Source organism: Amblyomma mixtum, chromosome 4 (assembly GCF_055824585.1).
Source record: "Amblyomma mixtum isolate Tamu chromosome 4, ASM5582458v1, whole genome shotgun sequence".
Lineage (NCBI taxonomy): Eukaryota > Metazoa > Arthropoda > Arachnida > Ixodida > Ixodidae > Amblyomma > Amblyomma mixtum.
Window position 1 is genome coordinate 43627498 of NC_143015.1, and position 27770 is coordinate 43655267.

Sequence of the window (27770 nt, forward strand, 5' to 3'; positions counted from 1 at the left end):
TGAATACCCAGGAAAGTCACGTTGTCGCAAGGGAAAAAAAAAATATGACCAAGCGATAATGAAGGCAAGTGTGCTGTGATTTTTTGTTTTGTTCGAAAAACCATAAACTTAGTTTTAACAGGGTTTATAATTAGGTGATTATCATGGCACCAGGACATAATGCTAACCAAAGCGGCATTTAATTTGGCAGATAGCGAGATTATACATTTATCACAAGAAGAAATTGTAGTGTCATCCGCGTATAATACACAGTGAGTGTTAGTAAGAGCGTCAGGCAGATCATTAATGTAGATTAAAAAGAGCAAAGGGCCAAGAATCGATCCCTGAGGGACACCTATGTTAGTAACCTTAAAATCAGAAAATGCATTAGCCACGAACCCCTTCGGCACATTTCATGAAAGTTCGCCCATGCTTAGTACCACAGCCTCTTTCTTGTTCTTTTTCTTTTCTCAATACGAGGGCAAATGATTCCGAGCTTCAGGGGGGCTGAAAAGACGAGCGGGACACTATGCCCGCTCGCAACGTTCTTCAGGTTGTGGGCCAACTTGTGCACGTACGGCACCGCCACTGGTCTCACCTCTTCACGAGGGACCTCTGCCCCAGCTCTCACTGCCCTAATCTTCAACTTCTGTAAGACGCTTTCGGCGACCCCTGTCACGCCGAAAGATATCAGAACATGCCCTTCACGCTCTTGTCAGCCATGTTTCTCATCAATGCGGATTCTTGCCAGAAGCAGCAATATCAAAGCCAGAGAGCTGATTAAAGCGTTCTATATCAAAAAGAAAGGAAGTTCGTGTGTCAGTGAAACATCTGTTGCTCTGTATCAGGCGAAAAAAAAAAAGTTTTTAGAGCGTTCGTTATCTCACTGATAACTAGTTTCGCTCCTAGCGCAGGCGCTGGCGAAATGTATATATATATCTGGTGTCTGCAAGATAAACTAGTTGTGAGTGGCGTTCTCTCTCGTTCTTTTGTCTTGTATGTGTGGTTTTTGGCGCCTTTAGTTTGACAATGAATCACCAACTAGCCCAGCAAGAAGTTCTCTTATACATTGTATACTTTGTCGACCAATAGCGAGTCTTCATTTGCGCACGTGACACTATGATCCGACCTTTGAAAAGCCCACGCCCGCCGGTCGGTAGCGCCAGTTCCATTTGGTGAGTGCTGGGGTACCGCGGATTGCAGCAGCTGAAGCAGGAAAATCGCGATCGCGTTTTCCCTTGTTCGTGATGACTCTCTCCGACGAGACCCCGGCTAGCGCTGCGGCGACCAGCAACGAACTCCCCCAGGTTGTTATCGACCCGACATCCAAGAAAGAATACACCACCGGAAAGTTCCTCGGCAAGGTATGTGTCATGTCCTAAGGCCACGAGAGACTGTTGCATAAGGCGACTTTTTCGTGGTTTTCTGAGTTTTCTTTCATATCCTTTTCGTTTTCATTTCTTTCCTCAATAATCGCTTCCTGCCCACATGTGCGCATTGTTCATAAGTTCATGCACAGTATACGGGTTTTTGCTGTCAGCCTATTCGAAGTATATGGGGCCGTCGACCTCGTCAAGACGTTTATGTGGCTTTTAGCCTACGGCTGTCATTGTCCATGTATCCGTAGCTGAAATCGACGAAGGCGCATAAATGTAAAATAGAAAAGACAAATATCAGGCGCCAGTCCGCGTGTCGAAAAAACGCGCAGTCCGAGTCCATCTCTACTCGCTCTGTGCGTACATGCAAATTGCCGCTCAGGAGAAAGGAAATGAATGGATAGCTGCCGTTATATATCTCCTTATAATATGTTGAGCGGCGATTAATGATGGCTTTTTTTAGCAAGCGCAACAATCAAATACTAATCTGTGAACACGCCTGACGCGCAGTGCATTTTCACGGTCCGAGTGAATCCGCAACTGAAGGATGCTTGAGAAACAGATCACAAGTTTTTGCTTGAAGCCGGTGTGTGCAGCGACCACGTGCCCATCTTCTTGAGCATAGAAGCGGCCAAACAGTGCACCTGTCTGGTGTTTCGCGTGGAGGAAACACTTTTCTTTGAGCAACAGCTGCGCAGGAAACTCGTCCGATATTTTTACAACTCTCCACTAAACTGTGCCACTGGGGCATTGGCCTATAAAGGCCTGTTATAGATTTCTGTTAGTTACACTGCAGGAAAGGCATGGGCTGCATGTCAACCTATGCCGCTGGCGCTTGCGGAGTTTAGTCGGGCTTCGCTTCCCAGTCGTGTAATGCTTGCCACGTGCCTTCGCTTTACTCTGTTGAAGTGACACCCCTGAAAGTATGCAGCTAATGGGTAAGAAACTATTGAAAGGAGCATTTGTCGAGCCAGGTATGGTTACGATACTTGAGTGTCTAGAGCAGCAGAACCGTGAATGCCCGCTTTTCATGGGCCGTGGTGCGAAGTATGATTCTCAATTGAACGAAACTGTGTTTTGTGGTGCGCAGAATGTTCTCTACCGAGGCTCCTTCCGAGAAATACCCCGCTGATTGAGCCTTCGCGCCAACTGGCGATAATTACTCGTGCAGTCTTTTACATTTTGTGCATGTACTCCCGCTGAAGCGTATTTTTTTTAAGGAATAGTGGCAGTCGTAGCCGTGTTACTGTCCCGCCCATCCTGTGGCAGTAATTTTGCCATTTATAGGGCATGGCTGTTCTTTTTTATATCGCCTATTTAATGTAATTCACTGCGGCGTCACTGCGCACGACTTAGGTGCAGGGCCGCCATAGGCTCGACGGCAAGCATGGATCGTCTCTTCTGCCCCCCATACACACCGATCAGCAACGCCACGTAAAGAGGATGCACGCCGACGTGTCCGGGAGGAAGCCGCAGATGTGCTCGCATTGACATCAGGTGTTGGGCGCATCGGGAAGATCTCGAAACACGGCCAACGTCAGTTGCGCCGCGTCCCGTACTGCCAGGCGTTTTGAGGAAAGCGACAGTAGCGTATTGTATCAAGTATCTGGTGGCTTGCGCTATAGTAAGCGAGAAGAATGCAGTAGGAGTGCGCGTCGCGCTCTTACCCCAGGCGTGGTAGAATAGGGAAGGGCTGGTCTACCTCGACAATCAATGTCAGCAGCTCACTCCCAGGAAATGGGATCAAGGTGAGTCAGACCTGCTTGCCACCTTCGCTGGTCACAATCGTCCGGCTACTAGATAGCAAAAGCAGACCGCTTAGCGAGGCTTGATGTACATCATACCTTGATTGTGGGACTAGTTCGCCGCGCACATGCTGTATAACGATCGGTGTAGTCCTTACTAAGGAGGCGACGCGCCGGCCAGAAGTGAGAACACATGGTCTGTCTAAAGAGTCCTTGAGAGGAACTCAGCGGCAGACGTGCCTACAGCTTTGTGACGCTCCCCTCCTCTGGCAAAGACGACACCAGCACTGTTGTTCCCTACGGATAGATTGCACGTGATGCCACAGGCGCCATCTTTGGGTGTTGCAGTGGATACTCCGGGACTTTCCTTGGGAATTGTGCTCTTATCGATGTGCGCTGGGGTCGGTTTTTCTTTGTTGGTGCTAAGGGTGCAGAGAGGTGAAAGATGGTAGCTATGTAGCCGCACAATGAATAACAAAGCCCGACTCCTTCGGTTTCCTGCCTAGCCTATGCTGTATTGCCAAGAAAAGTGGTTGCCACGTCATGGCGAGTAATCTCAGCATCAGCAACCCCACCCCTCGTCCCCACCCGTAGCCCATACAACCCATACTATCGGGACAAAGGCCCATCGCCCCTTCCTGTCGAACCAGTGATGGGTTGGCGATAGGCGGGCTGACGGACTTTCTATCCAAGGATGCTGGCCGTTCTGACGTCGATGCAAACTACGTATTCATTTCTGTAAGCCCGAGAAGACTCTTCCTTGACACTACTCGGGGCGCTCTTATTTATTAGGATCTCCTTGTTGAAGTAACGGCGCGTTCACACTTGTCCAAAGTCCCTCGGGCCGCGCGCGCTGACTGATGGCGACTGGTGTTGAGAGTAGGAGCGCGACTACATCCTGTGAGCGAGGGTAAAAATCTGGTATATAGTGACGCCATCTGGTTGTCAGGACGGGAACCATTACTCTCAACAAACCGACTCTCCTCATAAGCCTAGAAGCAGCAGAATTATCAGTTATACGTTTTCTTAAAGGCGAGGTGAGACAAAGCGAAAAACCGGTGCCCATTCATGGACTGAACGTAGATTGAGGTTGAAAGTAACCTCGCCCGCTCCACTAAAGTACCGCAGGTGCCCATTCATGGACAGTGAACGCACTGAAAAAGGCAGCAACAACGAGAATTCAGTCCGAAGCGAGGGGTCCGGCTTCGAAAGGCGCCGCCATGGTTGTCGCCGCGCGGCGGAAATCGGTCTGGACTGATTGTTGTCGCCGCGCGGTGGAAATCGGTCTGGACTGATTGTTGTCGCCGCGCGGCGGAAATCGGTCTGGACTGATTGTTGTCGCCGCGCGGCGGAAATCGGTCTGGACTGATTGTTGTCGCCGCGCGGTGGAAATCGGTCTGGACTGATTGTTGTCGCCGCGCGGCGGAAATCGGTCTGGACTGATTGTTGTCGCCGCGCGGTGGAAATCGGTCTGGACTGATTGTTGTCGCCGCGCGGCGGAAATCGGTCTGGACTGATTGTTGTCGCCGCGCGGCGGAAATCGGTCTGGACTGATTGTTGTCGCCGCGCGGTGGAAATCGGTCTGGACTGATTGTTGTCGCCGCGCGGCGGAAATCGGTCTGGACTGATTGTTGTCGCCGCGCGGTGGAAATCGGTCTGGACTGATTGTTGTCGCCGCGCGGCGGAAATCGGTCTGGACTGATTGTTCTCGCCGCGCGGCGGAAATCGGTCTGGACTGATTGTTGTCGCCGCGCGGCGGAAATCGGTCTGGACTGATTGTTGTCGCCGCGCGGTGGAAATCGGTCTGGACTGATTGTTGTCGCCGCGCGGCGGAAATCGGTCTGGACTGATTGTTCTCGCCGCGCGGCGGAAATCGGTCTGGACTGATTGTTCTCGCCGCGCGGCGGAAATCGGTCTGGACTGATTGTTCTCGCCGCGCGGCGGAAATCGGTCTGGACTGATTGTTCTTGCCGCGCGGCGGAAATCGGTCTGGACTGATTGTTCTCGCCGCGCGGCGGAAATCGGTCTGGACTGATTGTTCTCGCCGCGCGGCGGAAATCGGTCTGGACTGATTGTTCTCGCCGCGCGGCGGAAATCGGTCTGGACTGATTGTTCTCGCCGCGCGGCGGAAATCGGTCTGGACTGATTGTTCTCGCCGCGCGGCGGAAATCGGTCTGGACTGATTGTTCTCGCCGCGCGGCGGAAATCGGTCTGGACTGATTGTTCTCGCCGCGCGGCGGAAATCGGTCTGGACTGATTGTTCTCGCCGCGCGGCAGAAATCGGTCTGGACTGATTGTTCTCGCCGCGCGGCGGAAATCGGTCTGGACTGATTGTTCTCGCCGCGCGGCGGAAATCGGTCTGGACTGATTGTTCTCGCCGCGCGGCGGAAATCGGTCTGGACTGATTGTTCTCGCCGCGCGGCGGAAATCGGTCTGGACTGATTGTTCTCGCCGCGCCGCTTTCCGTCTCGCTCGGCGCAAAAGCGTCCGAATCCTCTTCGCTCGCCAGATTTTTGGGCAAGTATGAATGCGTCTTCAGTGTTTATACTCAGCAAGGGAATTTAGTCCACTAGGAGTCCGTGAAAAAAAAAAGAAATTGTGAGGTAAACGAGGGCGAACATTCCAACTGATGTCCGATTGTAGTTATTTGGCACTAAGAACAAGGTCGGATTAATATCGCTCGCCGTCAGAAGGTGCGCGCTTGTGTTTTGCACCCAAGAATTCTAGCTTTTATGTCCAGCTGAAAATCTAGCGCTTATAGAAGTTACCATTAGTTACAACAAAAATGTAGCAAGAAAACCTAAGTACTTAACATTTTGGTAAATAACTAGATTTGAGCCCCAAAAGTATCTTCATTCTTACGCTCCGAATCCCGAAAGCAGGGAAAGCTATCCTTAATATCACACAAAGCTTATTAAATTAGGATTAGATGGAAAACTCTATTGTCTTATACAAGACAAGAAATACCTTACTAGACAAGAAATGCCCCTACTAGCCTGACAATGTATGGAGAGGACTACTCCCTTTCATCTGTCACTCCCTGCTTTGTCACTTAGCAGGTTCATGAGAATCAGCCGAGGCCATTGGCTGGAAGAAGGTGTGGTGGTCTGTAGTGGAAAAGCCCCTTTGTCTTGAGGCCTACCTTGCATTGCTGCTTTGAACGCAGATTTCATCATTGCATATGCCCCCTTCAAGGAGGCCCTCTAGCCAATGTCGTCCACTCATTTTGATTACAGCGCACTACCGGAGGGAGTTGCAGATGAAATTGATCACCGTCTAATAAGATTAGCCGCGGCATCATGAAAATCGGCCCATGCTGTGGTCTGTAGCTATCGTAGGTTCAGTTAACTAGCTTACTACAGTCAGATACAGCTCAAGCACGAAGTGTCTTCCGCCCGGGAAAGGACCCCCTTCCAGCCAATGGCGTCGGCCTACTCTTGACCCTGCTAGCCTGGTAATGCTTGGGGGGAACTATACTCGACCACAGAGGGATGGGACTATCCCCTTTCATCTGACCACTCCTTTCGGATTTTCAGACTAGCAGGCACATGGTAAATGGCAGACATCATTGCTTCGAAGGGTTTCTTTTGGCGAGGAAACGCCGCTTCTTTCTTGGGTTGCACCCCACTATAGGTCCCGCAGTTCACCGTTTTTCTCACATGCTCAACTACTCGCATTACTATGCCACAAAAAAGCATATTCGCGCTTTCAAAAGCTCTTCGTAAAAGACTATTGGTGGCGTCTCTGTCGCACCTCTACATTCTTTCGTTTTTCTTTCTTACTTGAACCTAGTGCCATCAAATTATTGTGCCTGTTTAGCGGTTCTTAAATTGTCATTCTGTTATCTTGAAGTGCCTGCCATCAAACTATAGCATGCAAACCTTATATTTATTTTCAATCATATTTTGGGGCACTATACTTGCATTATTTCTGCACTCGTGAAAGTAATCTATTTCGTGCTTTAAGTGCCAAGCTCAGTTTGCCTCCTAGCGAAAGAAAGTAGCGACTGTGGGATGAAGGAATGCTCCTAAAGTCGAGCGACAGTGTTTACCTGTGATTTAGACGCACATGTAAGAAGGCTGCCACTTCTTTTCCAGGGCCGGTATGCGCAATGCTACGAGTTCGTCGACAAGCAAACGAATGAGGTCTACGCAGCCAAGATCACCTCCAAGGCCCTCTGGAAGCATGATGAGCGGTTCATGCATTATGTATGTTATCAATGGTGTACTTCACAGCTTGTAGACATTCCTGAATTGACACTGAGCCCAAATGCACAGAATCTTTGTTCTCCAGAAGTTTTTTCTGTTTCTCTTTGTCTGGCACCGCAAGGGTCCTTTTTTTTTGGCCTAGAAAATCAAATTTAAAAAATGTTCGGCTACTATATTCTAATTTGTCACCTCAAGACCAAAAGGACTCCGTGATGACAATTTGGAAGTGAATCATGACATGGAATTTTTAACCTAAGGGTTGTGCGGCTAATTATTTTATACACCATAGTTTGCTAGCTAAAATGGTCCGGCTCCAACATTTCGCTTTCTTTAGCTTTTGTATCTCTCAAAAGCTCCGCTTTAAATTAAAGTTGTTGCATTGTAACTTAAACGCTGTAGCCACGGATGCAGGATAAATTCTATTCTATTCTATTTAATGTTCTTAAGAGCTTACATGAGGCACTTTATCTGGGGAAGTTGGCGGCAATCACGCAGATAATTAATAAATTGTACTTGCGCCGAAATATACCAGCAGAGGAAACAAACACAGCAGCATGGAGCAGGCACCAGGAGAGAGGGACGCGCGCTGTACGGTCAGCAGGTTTATTCAATAAAATACATTTTTTTTCTCTGTTTTACCCACGCGCAAAGGGCGGAACGTAAACATCTCGACTTAAGAAAAAAAGAACCAGGAATAAACATTTTACTCCCTCTCAGTATTACCGTTTCGCCTGTCTCCTCTGTGTGTTGATATAAACTGCTCCTAAAGTTCAAGCGCATATTTATCTCGACTATTCTGTATCAGTCAGCGACGCGAGGTTTGCAGGCGACCCCAGCCTACTCTGAGTAGCCTTGAAAATGACTAGGAAAATTAGTGCCTTTTTTAATACTCAACGCTGGTGCTCACGTACGCACTTACTAACACCAAGTCCGGTTTGTCCAGTGCACATTTTGGCCCATGTAAAAGTGGATTCACACCACCGAACATTGGCCCGTAGTCCAGGCGTCGCGTAATGCCCGCGCTCCTGTATCGTTTTCTGATTATACGCCAGCATCACTACCGCTCAAAAGCAGCACAGCTCCATGTTACAATAATAATACTCTAATGACAGAACACCTTTTCATCGGGATGGCTTTGTGCCGTTGCAGTGTAAGACATTAGTAATTGTACTTAGGCGTCAACATCTCTCACTATTTCTTGTTGTTTGTTTGCTTTTGTTTGTTTTGCTCAACAGACCAAGAGGGACTATTTATCGTCGTAAGAGCGGCAGCCCGTTTGTTGTCGGTGGAGCTCTCCGCAAGGCCGCCGGCGTGTCCGGAGGGAATATCCCCCCCCCCCCCCCCCCCCCCCCCCGCTCAGGCCTCCACAGCTGAAGCCACGCGCTAAAAAACAAAATAGCGCACGTGTCATCTGGCGAAAGCCCCCCATGAAATGCTTATTTATTTGTCGCCAACAGATGGACAAGGAAATCGCCATTCACAAGACACTAAGCCACAAGCACGTCGTTGGTTTCCACAGCCACTTTGAGGACGACGACAATGTGTACCTCATCTTGGAACTGTGCTACGCAGCACAAAAATATTGGCCGTCGCGTAAGCTTGCTAAAAACTTGGCCGGCTGTACATGATGTATTCACGCGAACCACGTTCAAACATTCCTCAATAGAAGCGAAATAGGCTACATATTTTAAAAATTTTGCTTTAATGCCTTTAGTCGGAAGAGCCAAAGTGAAGTGAATCCGGCTTAACAGTGCTTGCGGGGCAGCTTTCGCGCTAGCTTTGAACGTCATGTTTGAGCGAGTAGCGACTTTACCGTACTCGTTACCCTATAACTAACGGCGTTCGTGGCACTTATTCGGTATCTTCTTTAGCCCTTTTAGATCTGCCCTTTTATCTCCATACCCAGGGGAGCCTTTTCCGGGTCAGTGATAGTGCTGATTACAAATCTAAATAGCGCAAGGGACTGTGTGCCCAAAAAGGTCTATGGCACAAGACGTTTTTTCGTCTACTCGTGGTGGGGTCAGAGGCCCACTTCCCAAGCATTTCACACAGAAGCCGAGAATCAGGCCAGACGAAAACTTGTACCCATTGTAACACCTGCCTGTTCCCGGCGGCACCGGCGATTGAACCCCCCCCCCCCCCCCACTCCCCGGGGCTGCACCGGCGGCGCACCCCCGCCTTGCGAGGAGGATGTTCAATATTGTTTTGCTCAACCTGCTCGCCTTTTTTCTTCGTCCGTCGCTCTCTCTCCGGCCTTTGCATCTGGCTGGCATGCTCCGCCTTACTAAAAACTATCTTGCGTTGTTTCTGGGGCCATGCCTTGCTGCACAGCAGTTCTGATAGCATGCGGTATGTGTCTAAGCTAACACGTCTCCGCTATATGCTAAAGCCTTCTTTTAGGCAGAGGCCGTTAGTATAGCGGAAACGTGTTAGCTTGCCACTGCGCTTACGCAGGAGGTGTCCGGTGGAGTAGTACACGTCTACGCTAATACTGCGCGCTCAAGCTGGCGTTATGCCCACAGTCCCTATCGGCGAGTCACTTCATTACCGATTCAGATCATTGGGGGGCTCTATTGCTCAGCCCCGACCTTAGGACACAGATCAAGCTCCTCTAGCTGGCTGAAGACACCGCCGCTGCCCAAGGGATAGCGGCCGCCGTTTAAGCGGGGGGCGACTTCGGGTCGCATACAAGGCGGATGGTTGTTAATGCGGGTGTTGGGATACACGGTCGCCACGAACGTGAATTCTAGGGCCAAGAGGCGCTTGTAAGATGCGAACTCAATATCTGAGGAGAAGACTACAGTTACAGAGCGGCATCGCCTGTCCTTGCTTTTCCTTAATTGAGCAACAGTCGACGTTTCGAGTGTATCGTTCGTTGCGTCGATAGATACACAGCCGGGATCAGTTCCGAGCAATGAAAACGCCCTGGCGTTTATTCGCGCTGGTTTTATACACATTGCGGGAAAGGGAACAAGAAAGGGAACAAGTGACGAGCATGCGCCGATCATCAGGACCGCGTCGCATTCTGCTTATCTACACGATATATCTTCCTTTTCTTGCAGGAAAAAAAAAATAAATAAAAGCCATAACACTGAAATTTCACAGAACAATCACACTCGATGGTGCTGTACAGAACTGATCACCGATCCAAAGCTTGTTTACACTGTTCTTGAGATGCCTTCACGGAACCTGCACAAAATTGTCGGCATATCCCAATCGCCGTGGTTGCCTTCTCTCCCGCTGGGATCTTCTTGGTATTGGTGCCGGTGGGGAGGTCGTAGTGATGGGTACGCTGTCCTCGTTTGGTTGGACCTGGCAGGTGGATCCGTTCTCTTGGCTGTCATCTGACATGTCATCATTGGACAGAAGGCTGAAGGGCTCGGCCGTCGCCATGAGGTGTTGTCGGTTGCGACGCAACACTACCATCTTCGGTGGCAACCGGGTAGGATCTTGGATTAGCATGTGGATTGAGAACGTCGGCTTTCGGGGACCAAGAGTCTCCGCGTACTCTGAGCACCTGGCCTCTTTGTAGTGGTGGAAGACTACGTCTTGGGGCCTGGCACTGTTTATGTTTCCTTACTGATTTGCTTGAAGCTTCGCTGAATTCTGGGAGAGGTGTCCGAAGTAGTCTACCCTGAAGTAGCTCTCCAGGCGACTGACTGTATTCCAGCGGACTGCTCCTGTAAGTGAGCAATCCCAGCCAAAAATCCTCTTTCATCTCAGACGTCTTCTTTAAAATTTTCTTTACAATTTGGACGCCTTTCTCCGCGAGTCCGTTCGAGCGGGGAAACCGCGGGCTGGACGTAACGTGTTTAAAATCGTACTTCTTCGCAAACAATGCAAACTCATGACTCGCAAACTGGGGACCATTGTCTGTGCAGACTTCAATGGGTAATCCATACCACGCGAACACAAAGCTGAGTTTCATGACAACTGTGGCCGCCATTGTGTCACATAGCAATTCAACCTCAGGAAAGTTGGATAGTGCATCAAAAACACATAGGTACGATTTACCAGCCCACTGGAAAATATCGACACCCACCCGATACCAGGCATGTTTAGGCACTGGGCGGTCCAAGAGCGGTTCACTCTGTTGTCGGTAGGCGTACTTCTGACTAACTGCGCATCTCTTGATGAGGGCTTCAATGTCAGCATTAATACCAGGCCAAAACAGCAACTTGCGCGCTCGTGATTTGCATTTATTTATCCCCAAGTGGCCTTCGTGAATTCTTCGAAGTAGCTCAGGGCGCATGCTTGACGGTATATCACCTTTGCATCCCTTAAGCACCACATCACTCACGACAACTAGTTCACTTTCGAAGGGCTTCAGCGTTCCCGGGACTGGTCGATTGCTTTCTAAGCAATGAATGACGTGACTCAAGTAGACGTCCCTGCTGGTTTCGTCTGACAAACGTTTCAAAGTTGCCTCGCTGACGAGTGATGAAAGAACACTTACAGCGTGAACTTCCACATCATCGTCGGTGCTTTCATTCTCTGGGTGTTCGACGGATGCTCGAGACAGCATGTAAGCGACCACAAGCATTTCCCTAGAACGAATTGGAGCTTGTAGTTGTATCTAAGCAAACGAAGAAAAAATCTCTGTAGTCTGGGCGGCATTTCTCCCATCGGCTTTTCCGAGATTGCTATCAAGGGACGGTGGTCTGTCTCGAGGATAACGTTACGTCCGTACACAAAATGATGAAACTTTTCGCACCCAAAAACAACAGCGATAGCCTCTTTTTCTATCTGGGAGTATCTCCGTTGCGATTCGGATAGGACCCGTGAGGCATAAGCAATGGGCTTCCAAAGACCATCGTAACGCTGCCAGAGAGCCGAGCCTATTCCATTTTGCGACGCATCGGATGTTATCTTTGTAATCCTTTTAGGATCGAAGATGGCCAGCACAGGATCTTTGGTCAGACTATCACAAATCAGATTCCATTCTTTAGCGTGGTTTTCCGTCCACTCAAAGATACGATCCTTCTTTATCAAGTCGCGAAGTAGCGTCGTTCGATCTGTAAGTGATGGTAGGAACTTCGACAAGTAGTTTACAACCCCGAGCATGCACTGCACTGCTTGCTTATCGGCCGGTGGTGGCATATTTAGCAGAGAGCTAACCAAGGTAGGATTTGGGCGTATGCTTCTTCCGCAATTGCGTCACCAAGAAAAAGAATCTTCCGCACGCCAATGCTGCATTTTTCTGCATTGAATGTTAGGCCAGCTTTCTGTGCCGTTTCCAGTACTGCTTGTAACCTCTCATCATGTTCTTTTCTTGTGGCACCCCACACAATGACGTCATCAACGTACACTTGCACTCCTGGCAGTCTCTCGAAGATTTCGCTAAGAGCCTTTTGAAAGACTTCTGAGGCGGAGGCTACAACGAAGGGCAGCCTCACGAAGCGGTAACGGCCAAAGGGAGTCGCGGACGTACATATCCTTGACGTTTCATCATGCAGCGGTATCCGGTGAAATCCACAGTTGGCGTCAAGGCGCGAAAAAATGCGTGCTCCAGCTAGTTCAGATTCATTATCTTCTGGACGCGGCATCTCGTAGTGCTCGCGCTTTAGACTAGTTCATTTCCCTCGGATCCATGCACAATCTTAGCTTGCCGTCCTTTTTTCAGGCAGTCACCAGAGGACTTACCCAGTCTGTAGGCTGGTCTTGCTTGGTTATGCCGGCATCGACCATGCGGGAAAGTTCTTCGCGGAGAGGCTCCCGCAAAGAAAGGGGCACCCGGCGGGCTGTCTGGACGACAGGGACAGCGTCCTCCCGAAGAACCATGCCGTATGGTTGCTGAATACATGCAGTCCCAGAAAAAAGATGTCGGCATTGCTGAACAACTTCCTCGCTGCTGCTTACTCCGACGTCGTTTACGTCGCGCGAGAACAGTTCAAGCAGTTCGCTCGATCGCAGTCCAAGTATGGCCTGTCGGTCCTTCTTCACGACGAAAAAAATCAATCTCTGCCTTCTTTCCTCCAACAGTCACTGTAGTAGTCATGACGCCAAGATGTTTGATGACCCCTCCGTTGTAAGCTCGTAGAATACAGTTGCTTCTGGGCAAGGGTATCCGCGGCTGGAGCTTCTTGTAGACTGAGAATGGCAGGAGGTTGGCTTGCGATCCTGTGTCAACTTTCAAGGTTACTGCTGTGTCCGCAACTTGCGCCCGGACCACCCAGTCACGGTCGCGCGCTCTTCCAACGCTGTTGACAGATACGTCGAGGATGTCAAATTCCGGATCGCTGTAATCAGTGCTCTTCACTTCCTGAACTTGTCGATTAACCTTGCAACGTGCAGAAAAATGATTCTGCCCTTGACATTTCCTGCAAGTTTTGCCAAATGCAGGACAGCTTCGCGGTCCATGTGTACGCCCACGCCTGCGGCACTTGAACGTTGTAGGCTGTTCGTTACGCAGCTGCTGCTGCTCCCGTCGTTTGACAGCGTTAATCTGTCTGTGTTCTCGGGGCCAGATTTCGTTTTGCGCGGCAGTCATTTCCGCTGCCCTGCAGACTTCTTCAGCTTTAACCAAGGTCAGCTTCTTGTCCTGCAGCAGCTTTTGTCTTGCATTGTCATCATTAGTTCCAAAAACTATTTGGTCACCTATGAACGAATCTGCCATAGTGCCAAAGTTGCAGGAGCGAGACATCTTCCTGAGATCTCTGACAAACTGTTCTACGGGCTCACCTTGATCTTGTATGCGTTGCCGAAAAAGGTAGCGCTCATGAACTTCATTTAGGTGCTCTTCGCAGTAGGTGTCGAATTTCGCAATCACCGTTGCATAACTTTCCCGGCTCTCTCCGGCACTGAATGTAAAGTTGTTGTAAATTTCCAGTGCTTCATCTCCTGCCACAATTAACAGTAAACCAATCTTGGCGGCATCCTTTCGAGGCTCCTTGTTGGGCTCTGAAGGAACCAAGAAAAATTCAAACTTTTGTTTGAAAGGTTTCCACTGCTTACTGACTTCGGCGGTGAAGTGTAGCGGCTCCGGTGGCTTGAAGAGTTCCGTGCTGCTGACTTTACCGCGCACGAGCACCGTGGTCGTGGCTTCCGAGCACTTCTGACACCATGTATCGTTCGTTGCGTCGATAGATACACAGCCGGGACCAGCTCCGAGCAACGAAGACGCCCTGGCGTTTATTCGCGCTGGTTTTATACACGTTTCGGGAAAGGGAACAAGAAAGGGAACAAGTTACGAGCATGCGCCGATGATCAGGCCCGCGTCGCATTCTGCTTATCTGCACGATACAATGACAACTTTCTACAATAAGGGTGATATTCTCCAAATAAAAGTGAAACTTGGTTTTTAAGAAAAGAAATGACGCAGTAGCTGCCTGACATATCTAGGTGGACACCCCAACCACGTCGTAAGGGAAGGGATAAAGGAGGGACTGAAAGAGAGAAAATGGTGCCGTAGTGGAGGTCTCCTGAACAATTTCGACCCCCAATGTCTCAGTTGTTCTGGTTACTTCAGAATGCCTTATTTTGAACGTTCTTCCCCACGGCTTCATTAGCGCATTTCCTTTGCAGTCTCTGGAGGAGATGCTCCGATGCCGCAAGAGGCTGACCGAGGAGGAGGTGCGCTACTTCATGAACCAGCTGCTCTTCGCGAGCGAGTACCTGGTGCAGGAGCGAATCATCCACCGAGACCTAAAGCTCGTAAACCTGCTCCTTACTGAAGACATGCAGCTGAAGGTGGCCGACTTTGGGTTCTCCGCTCGCGTCCACTTCGATGGGGAACAGAAGCTGACTATCTGCAGCACACCCAATTACGTCGCGCCTGAGGTATTGGCCAGGAGGGGCCACAGCTACGGAGTGGACGTCTGGGCCATGGGGTGCATCATGTGAGTGTCATTTGATTCCGCCGAATTGTTTGTAACGGGTTGCAACGTTAACGCTTACAACGACAGCTCCATGTTTATCGTAAAGGTATACTACTCCAGTCTACTTTCGGAAATTAGTATAAAAATTAGCATAACCTTTCTTATGTGCCCTGTGGTGACAATCGCAAGGAGAGAACTCATCTGATGAAACTTCACGTGCGCAAATTTGTCCTCTTATAACTAGTAACCGTTGTTGCCACGATTTAACTATGCGTTTCAATCTCTTAGAATGTTTTGAAAAGATCGACCGCCACTGCGCTGACAAAGGCGCCGTCGGCATCGCTGCAGCCGGCAAAAAAAGGTGCGGATATCTGTGATAAATATCACCAGTTTTATTTCATTGATACCACCTTAGTGCTATTGTGTTTCAGGTGGCGTGAATTCACTGCTGCTAAAATACTGCGGTTGTCCCGCCTCTGATGCCAGGATTTGGTCAGTCGGTCGGCAGGCGGGAAGCCACGTATTTATGTCGGAAAAGTACATTTCAAAGACATTGACCCAGTTTTTCTGCCGCGCTGCCCGGTATACTTATATTCGGGCGAGGAGCTTTCTATTGAATAAAAGAAAATATAGTTACAAAAATTCGCACAGTGATTTTGTTAGTAAGAATAACTATAAGTAAACAAATTAACAAAATTTAACGTGACATGCCTGCAACTGTTCCCCACAGGTACGCGCTGCTGCTGGGGCATCCCCCGTTCATGGCGTCGTCGGTGGAGAGTACCCACACCCAAATAATGAACAACGAATACGATCTCCCTCTGACTCTGTCCTCCGACGCAAGCGACCTCATCGAGTGGATGCTCGATCCGGAGCCCACAGAGCGGCCGAGCATCGAGGACGTCATGTACCACGATTTCATGACAAGGGGTAGGGTTTATTTCCGTACTTTTGTCAGGTGCATAATGGCTGGTATCCCTCGAAGGTTCATTTTTCTTTCATGTTTGTTTTCACGTTCCCTGACCACTGGCTCCGGCACGCAGCCTTCTCACTTTCTTTTGGTATGCCAGATAGGACCAGAGCATTTAAAAGAGCTCAAATGCATGGTCAAATGCAGCTCGTATAACCGCCGCCCAGTGGTTTTGTTTCTTGGCACAGGTTTTCATGTGAAAAGGGTCAATTCGCGGAGCCATTTTTATCTGTAGTTGGCGACTCGGGAAGTGCCTCTCGACACGATCACGTGGATACGCAAAAGCGACTTTTAGAGACTGATCATTTTTAAAGCGAAAGCTTTACTACTTGCACTTTCAGCCTTTGCCGTGGCGCGGCGGTGCCACCATTGACCTTTAGTTGACCTCTGTGTGACGTCATGTGTGGCATCACGCCGAAGAGAAGGGCGACCGACTCGCGCCGTCGCAAGCCGCGGCTGTGCCACCACTGGCGCCTAACTCCTGCGCTCTCCGCTATGAGCGCGATTGTGGCGTTACGCTGAAGAGATTAGGTTCGACTCACGTCACTAGAAAGCAGTAGCTGTGCCAACCACCAGCGGCTTAACATTGCTTCGCGATCTCGCGCCGTCCGTGTGCGACGGCGGTGCACATGAACGGCGGCCTGACTGGACTGGATTGTACTGGACTGGATTGGATTGGATTGAATTAGAATAGATTAGATTAGATTACATTAGATTATATTGGATTGGATTAGAGTGAATAACAGATGCATCGCCACAAGTCTAACCACAAGCACCACTACCAGCTACACTACCAGCTGAACCATGGCGTAGGTACGGATATTGCTTTCGCAATTACCAGCCTTAACCAAGCTAAGCCACAGCGAATATTTTTACCGCCGTGCAAGCAAATGGGAAATGGTAACAACAAAAAAGTGGTAGAGTTTTAACGCAGGCAAGCCGTGTAGACGTGCTAAAGCATGTGTTTAGTCTCTTTGGCACATGCTTTCGCTTTGTTGGCTCGTCGGCACATCTGGGGACGATATTAGTTGCTTAGTAGTATTGGTTGATGAGGACAACGATGTGAAATGCATAGCGCGGGAGTTGGCTCTAGTGATCGCCTGCGGCGATACCCACAGTGAGCTCGTGCAGTGGCCAGCGAATCTAATCTGTTCGCACGCCGCCGCGTTTCCGAATCGCGTTCGCCGCAAAAGTTATTTTATCTATGTTTTGCCAAATGCCACCCTCAAGGTCAAGCTTCACATTGGATTGGAAAACGTTTATTGTCAGCACTGAGCCCTAGTGGGTATTATACTAGGTGGCTTCGAGCCCATGGCTCTTGGCGACCTTGTGAGCCCACTCAGTGGCCCGGACTTGCGTCAACGGGTCTGAGCTGGCCAGTATAGCCTCCCACCGCTCTAGAGAAGGGACTGGTAGTAGGTCCGCCGGTGGCGGCGCCTTTTTGCAGCTCCATAAAATGTGGTCATATCCGGCTATCTCGCCGCATTGTTTGCAAGTAGCGTTGTATTGTGTTGGATACATGTGTGCTAGTCTCGACGGGCTAAAGAAGGCTCGCGTCTGGAGCCGACGCCACGTTACCTCCTGGCTTTTGTCGAGCTTTTTGTCTGGTGGCGGATAGATCCTCCTTTCCAGTTTAAACTGATTGGTGTATTCGTGAAATGATATGAATGCATCTCTCGTGAAATTTGGGGACTCGACCCGGCTCACAGCTCGGCTGACATAACCTCGAGCTATACTGTGAGCCAACTCGTTTCCCCTGTTCCCCGAGTGTGCCGGCACCCATATTAGTTCCACCTCTCTTTGGTCCCAGTCTTTATGTCTTAATATTCGTTCTGCCTCCTGGAGATCATACCCCGCGCAAAATTGTTAATAGCCACCTTGGAGTCGCTAATTATGGTGACTGCTTTAGTGCTGGCCATTGCCATGGCGATAGCCGCCTCCTCCGCTGTCCCTGAGTTTTTTGTTTTGACCGAACCGGCCGTTAATGTTTCACCCGAGTCGTTCACGGCCACGACCACAAAGGAGTCGCCTCCTTCGTATTCCGCCGCGTCTACATAGGTTGTGTGTTCCGAGCCTTCGAGCTTGGCTTCAAGGGCCTTTGCTCTGGCTCTCTTCCTGCCTTCGTGAAAAGCAGGGTGCATGTTTTTTGGAAGTGGTTTAATAGTGAGTAATTTTCTAACTTTGGTCTGTAATTTTGCCTGCGCGTTTCTTTCCGGAATTTTATCATGTAATCCTAGGTTGCTCAGGATCTTTCTCCCCGGGGGTGAGGTCGCAAGCCTCCTTAATTGCGCAAATATATGTGCCTCGCATAGTTCCGTGGTGGTGTTGTAGATCCCCAGTTTAAGAAGTCTTTCCGTAGGAGTGCAGTGGGGCAGCCCCAATGCTGCTTTATATGCCTGCCTTATGATCCCATCTATTTTGTTCTGTTCCGCCAGCCCTAGCTTGAGGTAGGGAACGGCGTAAACTATTCTGCTTATCACGAAAGCCTGAACCATTCGGCAGAGATCTTTCTCTTTGACTCCCCGTCTTTTGTTAGCTATTCGCCTTATGAGCCTGGTTGTCATGTTAATTGTGGACTTAAGCCTGTTTATTGTCTCTGTGTTCTTTCTATTGTCCTGTATTATAAGTCCTAGGACCCTGATTTTGTCAACTCTGGCTACCGGAGTCTCATTTACCAGTACGTGAATGTCTCCTGCGTTGGTATCGCGTTTGCTAGCCCCCCAGATCACCAGAAGTTCGGATTTGCTTGGCGAGCATTTTAGACCTGCCCATTCTGCGTATTCCTGGACAATATCGATCGCGTGTTGGAGATTTTGTTCTATTTCCCCATCGTTTCCTGTATGCGTCCATATTGTTATGTCATCCGCATATAGCGTATGGTTTATACCTTCGACAGTCTTCAATAGCGGCGGTAGGTTCTTCAACGCCAGGTTGAATAAGAAAGGAGAGAGCACTGAGCCCTGCGGAGTTCCCCTATCTCCCAGCTTAATAGTTTCTGACTGGATATCTCCTAGATTTATTTCTGCGGTTCTTCCGGTTAGAAAGTCCCTTACGTAATCGTAGGTCCGCTTTCCAGGGGTAATCTCCGCCAGATTAGTTAGTATGACCTCGTGTTTGACGTTATCGAAGGCTTTATGTAGGTCTAGGCCCAGTATAGTTTTGGCGCCCCCTTTGTTGGGCGGGTCTATGATGTCTGCTTTGAGCTGGAGCATGACGTCCTGCGTGGACAACTTGCTCCTGAAGCCTAGCATCGTTTCAGGAAATACCTCCCTTTCCTCTGCGTATTCCTGGAGTCTGTTTAATATGACATGTTCCATCAGCTTCCCCAGGCAGGACGTTAGCGATATCGGCCTGAGGTTGCCCACTTCAAGTTTCTTCCCGGGTTTTGGAATAAAGATTACTTTGGCATGTTTCCATTGTGAAGGTAGACTACCTCGTTTCCATATCTCATTTAGGTAATCTGTGACTGCCGTGACCGAGACTAGATCTAGGTTCCTTAGCATTTTGTTGGTTACCCCATCTGCCCCCGCTGCCGACGTGGTTCTTAGTTGACTCATTGCTCTCCATACCTCCGCTATCGAGATGTCCTCATCTAGCTGTGTGTTCTCTGCTCCTTGGTAAGCTGGAGATGAACCCCCTTTGTCTGTGTTAAGGTACCTGCTCTTCAGTTCCTCTATTAGGTCCGCGGCTGTTCCCTGGTATTTGTGAATCAATCGTTTAAGCTGCCCTTGTGCCGCCGACTTTGTTTGTCCTGGGTCTAGTAAGTGGCGAAGAAGATGCCACGTGTTCTTGCACCCTAGCTTTCCATTCATTTCATCGCAAATTTGTCCCCAGTGTTGACGCTGAAGCTCGTTTGTGTAGTCTTCTATCTGTTTTTCGAGTGTCGATATTCTCTTCTTTAGCCTTCTATTGTGTTTCTGTTTTTTCCACCTCTTCAAGAGGCTCTCGTGGGCTTCCCATATGTGGGCTAGCCTCGAGTCTGTGATGTCATGTTCGGTGGTTGGGGTCTGTCTAGTGTGACTGTTTACGTCTTTTTTGAGTGTCTCAACCCACTGATTTAGATCCGATATCTCCCTCGGAGCGGTTCTGTCCCGGACTTTTCGGAGGGTGTCCCAGTCTGTCAGCTTCGTTTCGCGCTGCTTCCCCTTCATCGGCCTGGTTTGTGTTTCAATCTCTATGATGTAGTGATCGCTACCCAAGGTGTGTCCTGTGTTTGACCATCGTTCACCCTCGAGGTCTTTGCCTAGCGTCAAGTCTGGGGACGTGTCTACGCTGACGCTATTGCCTATCCTCGTGGGGTCTTGCGGGTTGTTTAGTAGCGTGAGCCTTAAGTTTTGGATTTCTGTCCATAGTTTGTTTCCCTTAGGGGAGGCCGTTCGATATCCCCATGCCGGATGCGGGGCGTTGAAGTCCCCCGTGATTACTAATCCCTTCTTATAAGATAGTCTAATGGCTTTACGTAATAGGTCCGCCAGCCCTGTGCCCCGGTTTTTCGGTGAGTTGTATATATTCAGAATAAAGAGACTGTTGTCCCCCTTTCTGTTTGGGATTATTTCTAACATCACGTAGTCCTCGCTTGTGTTTTCGAGTGCGTGTTGTGTTGCCGTTAGATTTCTATGCACTAGCGTGGCCGTGAACGACTTGGGTTTGTGCTCTTTTTGCACTTCTAGCGGGGTGTACGCGGCGTAGCCATTTAATTTGACCATGCCGCTTGCCTCCTGCAGCGTGATTACGTCCGGTGTGGTTATGTTTTTTTGAATGTGTGCCTGCAGGTTCCATCTTTTGGACTGGAAGCCTCTGCAGTTCCACTGCCAGATTCTAATTTGTTGGCTAGGGGCCATGATGTCCTATAGAGGCTGCTGCTGCGGTTGCAGCGAGGGGAGGGTGTTGCCGGCAACAGGGGGAAGCCTGGCTTCTATGTTTGCTAGTTGTTCCAGAATTTGCTGGAAGCAACCCATGGTTCGTTCCCTGAACGTGACGAATTCCGCCGTCAGATTGTCAGCACGTTCGGCTATTTTGTCTACCCTAGCGGTAAGGGCATCAATTCTAGCGTCTTGAGCGTCAACCCGCTTCAATAGTGTGTTCATGTCCGGCCTAACGTTCATGTGGGTTTTAGCCGATGCGTCCTCGTTAGGACTTTCTGCCGCCTTTTTGGGAGTACTGTCGTCTGTGTTTTCCTCTCTGGGTAGAGGTCTTTTCAAGGGGACTCTGGTGTCTGTATCCATTGCGTTTTGAATGTCTCCCCCTTCATATGTGTCACGCGGGGGCGCCTGACTCGCGTTTTGTGATTGTTGCAAAGGAGGTTTTTCGACCACCTTCGGCTGTTTTGTGTTAGCGTGAATGAGTTTCCTCAGCTCCGCCATTTCCTTCTTTAAGGTGTCTAGCTCTCTGTCCCTCTTAGCGAGCTGCTCTACCAGTTCCTTCTCTCGAGCGGTTTCCCAAGAAGAGGCCTTATCTGGCCAGCTCACCTTTTTGCCCGCGTCTCTGAAGCTTCACAAAAACTCGGTGAGCCGGTTCGACTTCGCGAAGTAGCGCTTTCGCACTGAAAGCCGCGCGGCAAGCCCTATTTCTGTAAAAAAAAAAACTGGTGGGACACATACCTCCATGTTAATGTTATGATGCGATATCGTTAGAGAGTTAATGCCACTGTATGCGGTATTGATCATTCTCCACTTGACATTTGATACAACCCTGGAGTCCTGAAGCATCACATGTGGCAGTGGTGCAGCAGGGAAGCGATATGCGATGACAGACGCTGCCAACGGTGGGGCTTTGCGAAGTGGTCGGTTTGCACACCATCTGGACACGAGGTCATGTGACCTAGGTTGCATCTTGGAGCTTTTTTTCTCACACGACGTCGACGACGCCAGATTTTCTGTAGAACAGGAGCCTTAACGCTTTCGTGTTCCCGCTTGCCGCAGCCGCTAGAGTTTCTTGCCTTAATTGATATATATGTGGTTGGTCGCGTCTACACGCAGCCATGTCAGACTACCTAAAATACTGTTGCTACGCAATGCTAGGAAGAGATCAATCTTCGACCATGTCAGACTAACTAAACTAAAATACTGTTGCTACGAAATGCTAGGAACAGATTAATATTCTAGGAAGAGATTAACTCCCAGTCCTACCTGCACGATCCATATAAGAATCCTTTAATGGCGCTAGAGTCCTTCAATAGCGCGTTATGGTCATGATAATTCTCGCTATGTCTACGTGTGAGCTCGGTACGCTGCCCAAAGAAGCCGCACGGCGGCGCTGGCGTGATTCGAGGAGCATGTCTTGGCGATCGAGCGGCGGAACGGGAGGTTTCCTAGACGTGCAGAAGTCGATGTTTTGCGGTGTGTTGTTTTCTGGTTCTGGCATTTAATTAGTCACAGTGTCGAAATACTTTAATGCTTGTGCTTTCGTGAACCACTTAGTGTTTTGTATGAACGATGTCCTTACCCTGATGTGTGACCGGGTGCCACTCCACTACGGGAGCAGCGGCGACAAAGCGTCCGAACTGAAAGAGACGTGGAGACGCGCTATCCACCGAAATGAAGTTCGCGGCTTCTATTTAAATTCGCCAAACGTGCGTCTTTGTGGGAAACAGTTCGGCCCCATGTGCATCATTCGTCACGAAGAATTTGTAGTCATTTGGAACGTTGTGCCGCTGCGACGATGGGAACAGCGTCAGGACGCTGTTCCTATGTTATTCAAAGAGCTCCACGATAATTAAGCAAGTCCAATTCACGTTCTCGGCCATCAACAAAGCGACATCGTATCGCAACGGATGCTTTTGATAGCTCGTTCCAAAAAATACACTGCCATCGACGACGCTACCGAATAATTTAATGAATTTAATGCAAGCCCGTGCAGGCAGAAAGCCGAGCCGCTAAGAGCTGCTATGTTCAAGCTTCTTTTTATGTTATTAGTACTATATATGAAGATATACATGTCGTTCACGTGTTCATTTAGTGCGTCTACACAGGCAAAGGCGGTAACTCGTTAGCCGCAAAAATACTTTATGGTTGCTTTATGGGGTTTAACGTCCCAAAGCGACTAAGGCTATGAGAGATGCCTAGTGAAGGGCTCCGGGAATTTCGACCACCTGGGGTTCTTTAACATGCACTGACATCGCACAGTACACGGGCCTCTAGAATTTCTCCTCCAATGAAATTCAACCGCCGCGGCCGGGGTCGAACCAGCGTCTTGCGGGTCAGCAGCCGAGCACCATAATCACTGAGCCACCGCGGCGGCTTGCAAAAATATTTTATATTACTATGTAGTAGTTTACACAAAAATATTTTGTATTACTATGTAAACTAAGGGGGCGGTACAGTACTGTATTTCCTGCCGGAGCGCGTCGCAATTCAGAACGGCGTGACTCCATCGAAATCGGGACAGTTAGCGGTACCTGGCAAAGCTACGCCCGCTGAAATAAATCGTTGATAGGCTCGAAAGATGAGCAAGTGAATGTACCCTCGTCTGCGCAAGTATCGCGAGCAAAATCGAATGCGTCGTGCTTCAGAAAGTTGAACTCCGTGCTTCCGCGCACAGCAACCAGACAGTGCGACGTTTTGACGAGCTCGTCGGCTTAAGTCGCATAGACTTACCCATTATTTAAACCCTCCGTTAAAACTGCTCGCCTGATAGTGATGAATGCACCGTAGTATACGCAACATGCTGTTAAATCTCCAGTCGCGTCTACTGAAGCAAGCCATTTGAGCCACAAGCTCAGCAGAAATCCAGTTAGTGGCTCCTGTTAACAGCCTTCGCCTCATTACGCAATTGGTTGCGGTCACGCGTATATTTTGCATTAGTGAGACGCAAATCGACAGCCTTTGTGGTGTCAACTCTCTCGGTCCTTATTCTTTCTTGGTGCGCTGTAATCAAATAGCCATGTGTAGCCAACTAGCCCACCATGCAATTCGTCCACATCATTAAGCATGGCATGTCTCCATACAGCAGCAAGACAATAGCAGGTAAAGTGGGAACTGTGAAAGTGATGGTAGCGCTGTTTTTCCATATAAGCGTCGAACGGGCTAGAATTCCGGGGCTGTAGCGGATACAAGACCTCCGCTTTTAGCATAAAATATTAAAAATATCAAAGTAATAACCCGGTCGCGGAAGCAAGTTTCTCTCGTGCGATCATGCAATAAGCCGCCAGCGCGGTGCTCGCTCGGCTGTAGCGCCCCTAGTGGCCGCAGCCGCAAACCAAACTTTGGTGTATGGAACGACTTATATAAGTCATGTTGCAGAAAACTTGTGTTCAGGTTACCGCCGACCAAAACGATCAGAGTCTGCAAGACAGCGTATACCTGTAGCCGTCAAAATTAAAAAGCGAATGGGATTAAGAGTGGCAAGGTCACAAAGCGGTCTCTGCACGGGGCAGTGGATTCAGTATGTTATGCCACAGTGTAAGTGAAGCTGATTTCACTACTAGTTAAAATTTCTATGGATCATGGTGCTATTACTGGTATCGTGTGCTGTACTCCTTGCACTGAATTCACCATGGATTCCCTTCCATGCATTCATTGGGACGGATACATTACTCTTCCTTCTAGGGCTTCTTCCTGCACACCTTCCACTATCCTGCCTCACAACAGAGCCGCATTTCGAAGCACTCAACGCCGCTCTGGACGCAGACGACCACGAGCTCCTCTCCTCTCCACTCGTCGCGGTGAGTTGGACTTTGTCTCCGCTTAGAAGAGACGCGGCTTTGAGCGAAGTTTTATTTCTTGAAGTGTTCGCAGGGAAATTTTTTCACATATTGTCATTAATTTCCCATCCACTCACACGAAAAAAAATTGTTTTCTAGAATATATGTCGGCCCCCAAATCTTGTGAAGGCTACGGGATTCACAAAATGTGGAACCGCTGGTTCAAGGTACATTGCGTTCTCACTAGCGTGCTACTGGTCAAGCAAGTCTAATCTTTTAATTCTTGGAATGTTTTTTTTGCAAAGCACATATTTTCGCTTCTCCGGCATATTCAGACAAATATTTTGAAAACTGGAAAATTGCAACATTCTTTTAGGGTAATATTGAAGGTAACGGTTCATTCTTCTGATATGTAGCGAAATCTATCTTTTTAAACTGTTTCCATCGATCGTATCGACCAGTTGATACACCCATAGAAAACCAATGGGGAACGCTTTTGACGATAGCAAAAATGTTAATACAAAAAATTCAAGAATGCCGTCGGACGATCTGCTGATATATTTACTGTTATAACGAAATGTTACATTACATGAAACAATTGCTCTCATAAAATGTTTCCCACTCCTAAATGCTTTCGTCCAGAATTGCCGGGTATGTGAATGTTTGCGATGCACTGTTCGTTGACATGTCTACAGCGAGAAGCGAATTTCATTACAAGAAATTTAAAATTCACAAATTTGAAAAACAATGAACGCTGTGACCTGCATGTGGTCGTAGGAACGGAACAAAACAAATAGGGTCAGAATAGATAAATTAGCCAGGAAGTAAGTTTATTTCACGGGCAGAAAACCATACTAGAACTAAAACGCCCCGTTTTAGACAGTTTCCGCACAGTGCGCAGTCGCGACTGTTTATGAAAGAATTCTTTTAAGACTATTTCCCAGTCGACTCCAGCAATGAAACCTTGGAACGGCATCACAAACAAAAAAAAAAACGAGTCCTAGTTACCGGATACAACAATTATCAAACATCAATCTTTTCCCCATTTTTTTTTCAATTCAAAACAAAGTGCCCCCCTGCCCCCTATTTTTTATGCTTGGTTACCTGGGAACGGTTGTATTTCTTCAGTTACACACCAGAATTGTTTTTTTTACCGTTTTGAGCAGTTGTTCGCGTCTAATTTCTTCCGGCTCCTCCTCTCTCGTACACCATATGGTTCTTCAAAACGGCGTCAAATAATTTTAAAGTGAAATAAAAAGAATAGCAGACCGCCATTTCATTCCTAACTCAGGGCAGTGCTCCGCTGACCTGACGCAATGATGACGTTACCAACAATGAGCAAAAACCGCAGAAAAAACGCTTGTATGCAGGCTTGAATGGCTTAAATAGCTCTTGGAAACTATAGCTCACGAAATGCATAACCTAATGCAGTTCTGAAAATTTTAGTCAGGACGTATGGAGAGGTTAACAACCTATAGGTAGTATTTTGAAATAAACGCTGTGTTACTTATAGAAAACACCTGAACTTCAGGCCAAGCAAACGGGAAACTCAACATCCATTTGCTCAGCAAAGGAACCCGTGTGTGGGCGTCGTTGCGATGGCTGGTATATAAAAGACACCTTTAGCATACTGTGTAGCGTGTTACTGTTACCGGAGTACCGGAAGCCCGCCCACCGCTGGTGAGCACGCGCTGATTGGGCCCGGTGCTGCAGTCCCGCGCGCAGCTTCCGGGAACCTAGCGCCATCTGGCGCCATCAAGGCAATTCCCGCATGCGTATTGGCTGCACACGTGGGCTTACGGTACCGGTAACGGTAACCCGGCACACGTTATACTATAGGTGTCTGATCTCACGGGGACCAAACCACACACATCGTACGATGACCTCCCGTATTAGAAGGCACTAGGCAAGCACAGTACATTACCAACGCCAGACAAATTTATTTATTTATTTATTTATTTATTCAAGTACCTACATATCGCCCTGGTGGGCATTACAGTAGGGGGGACGAGGCAGAAAACTGGAACACTTGTCAGCGCCAAAGTTCTAAAGTGTAAACAGTACAGGCATCAAATACATTGTCCTGATGGGCATTGCAGAATTGAGGAACGATAGAAACCCATTTCAAAGCATCAGAGTGATAACAAATACAAGAAACAAACGCGGGCAATCAATAATTGCTCCAAAGTAATAAATAAACACACGCAACATACACGGGTAATCAATCAGTAGAATTAAATTCGTTTTGAGGAAAGGAAGTGTCGCAGTGACTATCGCATACTCCCTTGGATACCCGAAGCACACCGTAAGGAAAGGGATAAAATAGAGAATGAAAGAAGAAAAATGGGCCGTAGTGGAGGTCTGCGGGTTGATTAAGACCACCTGGGCGCATACGGCAAATACGCCAATGCGTTGCTATTAATACGATTGCCAAGCATTCCAAGCCACATTTACCGTACTGTTGAAGTTATCTTATAGTTGGCATTTTAATCGTGAGGTGGTGATACAGCTTTGTAATGTTGTTCATCCTGCAGCCATCGAGCCCGGCTGAATACGGGTCGCCACAAACAGTCCGGGGCCACAAGAGGCGCCTCTCTTTCGACGCCCTGGGTGCGGTCGGCCTCGACAGCGTGGATTCAGACGCAGAGGCCAGCAGCGGAGCTCCATCCTAGTGCAGGAGATGCCTGATGCTAGGCCCATAAGCACACGCGTTCACGCAAGTGAGTTCTGCTTGTGCAAGTTCTCTTCGCTTCGGGCTTCAACGTCCGCCATCCCAAGCCTTTTCGAAGTGGTAAAACAAAACATTTTTTGCTGAACCGGCCCTTGTCTCCATTTATGGCCGCCTGTTGACTGCATGCAGACAGATACCTGCCGGTCGTCGGAACCCTGGCCAAGCCTATAGTAGGACAAATGCTTCCTGCAAGTCCAGACACCCCGGTTTTTCGTTGTCTTGATTTTGTGCCCCATATGTGAATTCTGACAGGCACAGGTTCTATATGCTTTCCTCTTAGATATTAGCACAATCTTGTCCATG

General features: G+C 48.8%; 1 protein-coding gene across 1 annotated transcript; it reads left to right on the plus strand.

Moving 5' to 3' along the window:
- Nucleotides 1–1226: 1226 nt before the first annotated feature.
- Nucleotides 1227–27408, plus strand: LOC149346341 (serine/threonine-protein kinase PLK1-like). Its single transcript, XM_089541301.1, has 8 exons — nucleotides 1227–1343; nucleotides 7198–7308; nucleotides 8766–8901; nucleotides 12932–13092; nucleotides 14833–15146; nucleotides 15856–16055; nucleotides 24684–24757; nucleotides 27271–27408. Exons 1-8 carry the CDS (start codon nucleotides 1227–1229, stop codon nucleotides 27406–27408), a joined length of 1251 nt encoding a protein of 416 aa, XP_089397427.1.
- The last annotated feature ends 362 nt before the right edge of the window (nucleotides 27409–27770 follow it).

Coding starts and splice junctions, on each gene's coding strand:
- LOC149346341 (XM_089541301.1), top strand. CDS start 1,227: ATGACTCTCTCCGACGAGACCCCGGCTAGCGCTGCGGCGACCAGCAAC. Junction 13,093..14,832: donor TCCTCCCGAAGAACCATGCC/GTATGGTTGCTG, acceptor TTTCCTTTGCAG/TCTCTGGAGGAGATGCTCCG. Junction 24,758..27,270: donor TCTCCTCTCCACTCGTCGCG/GTGAGTTGGACT, acceptor TTCATCCTGCAG/CCATCGAGCCCGGCTGAATA.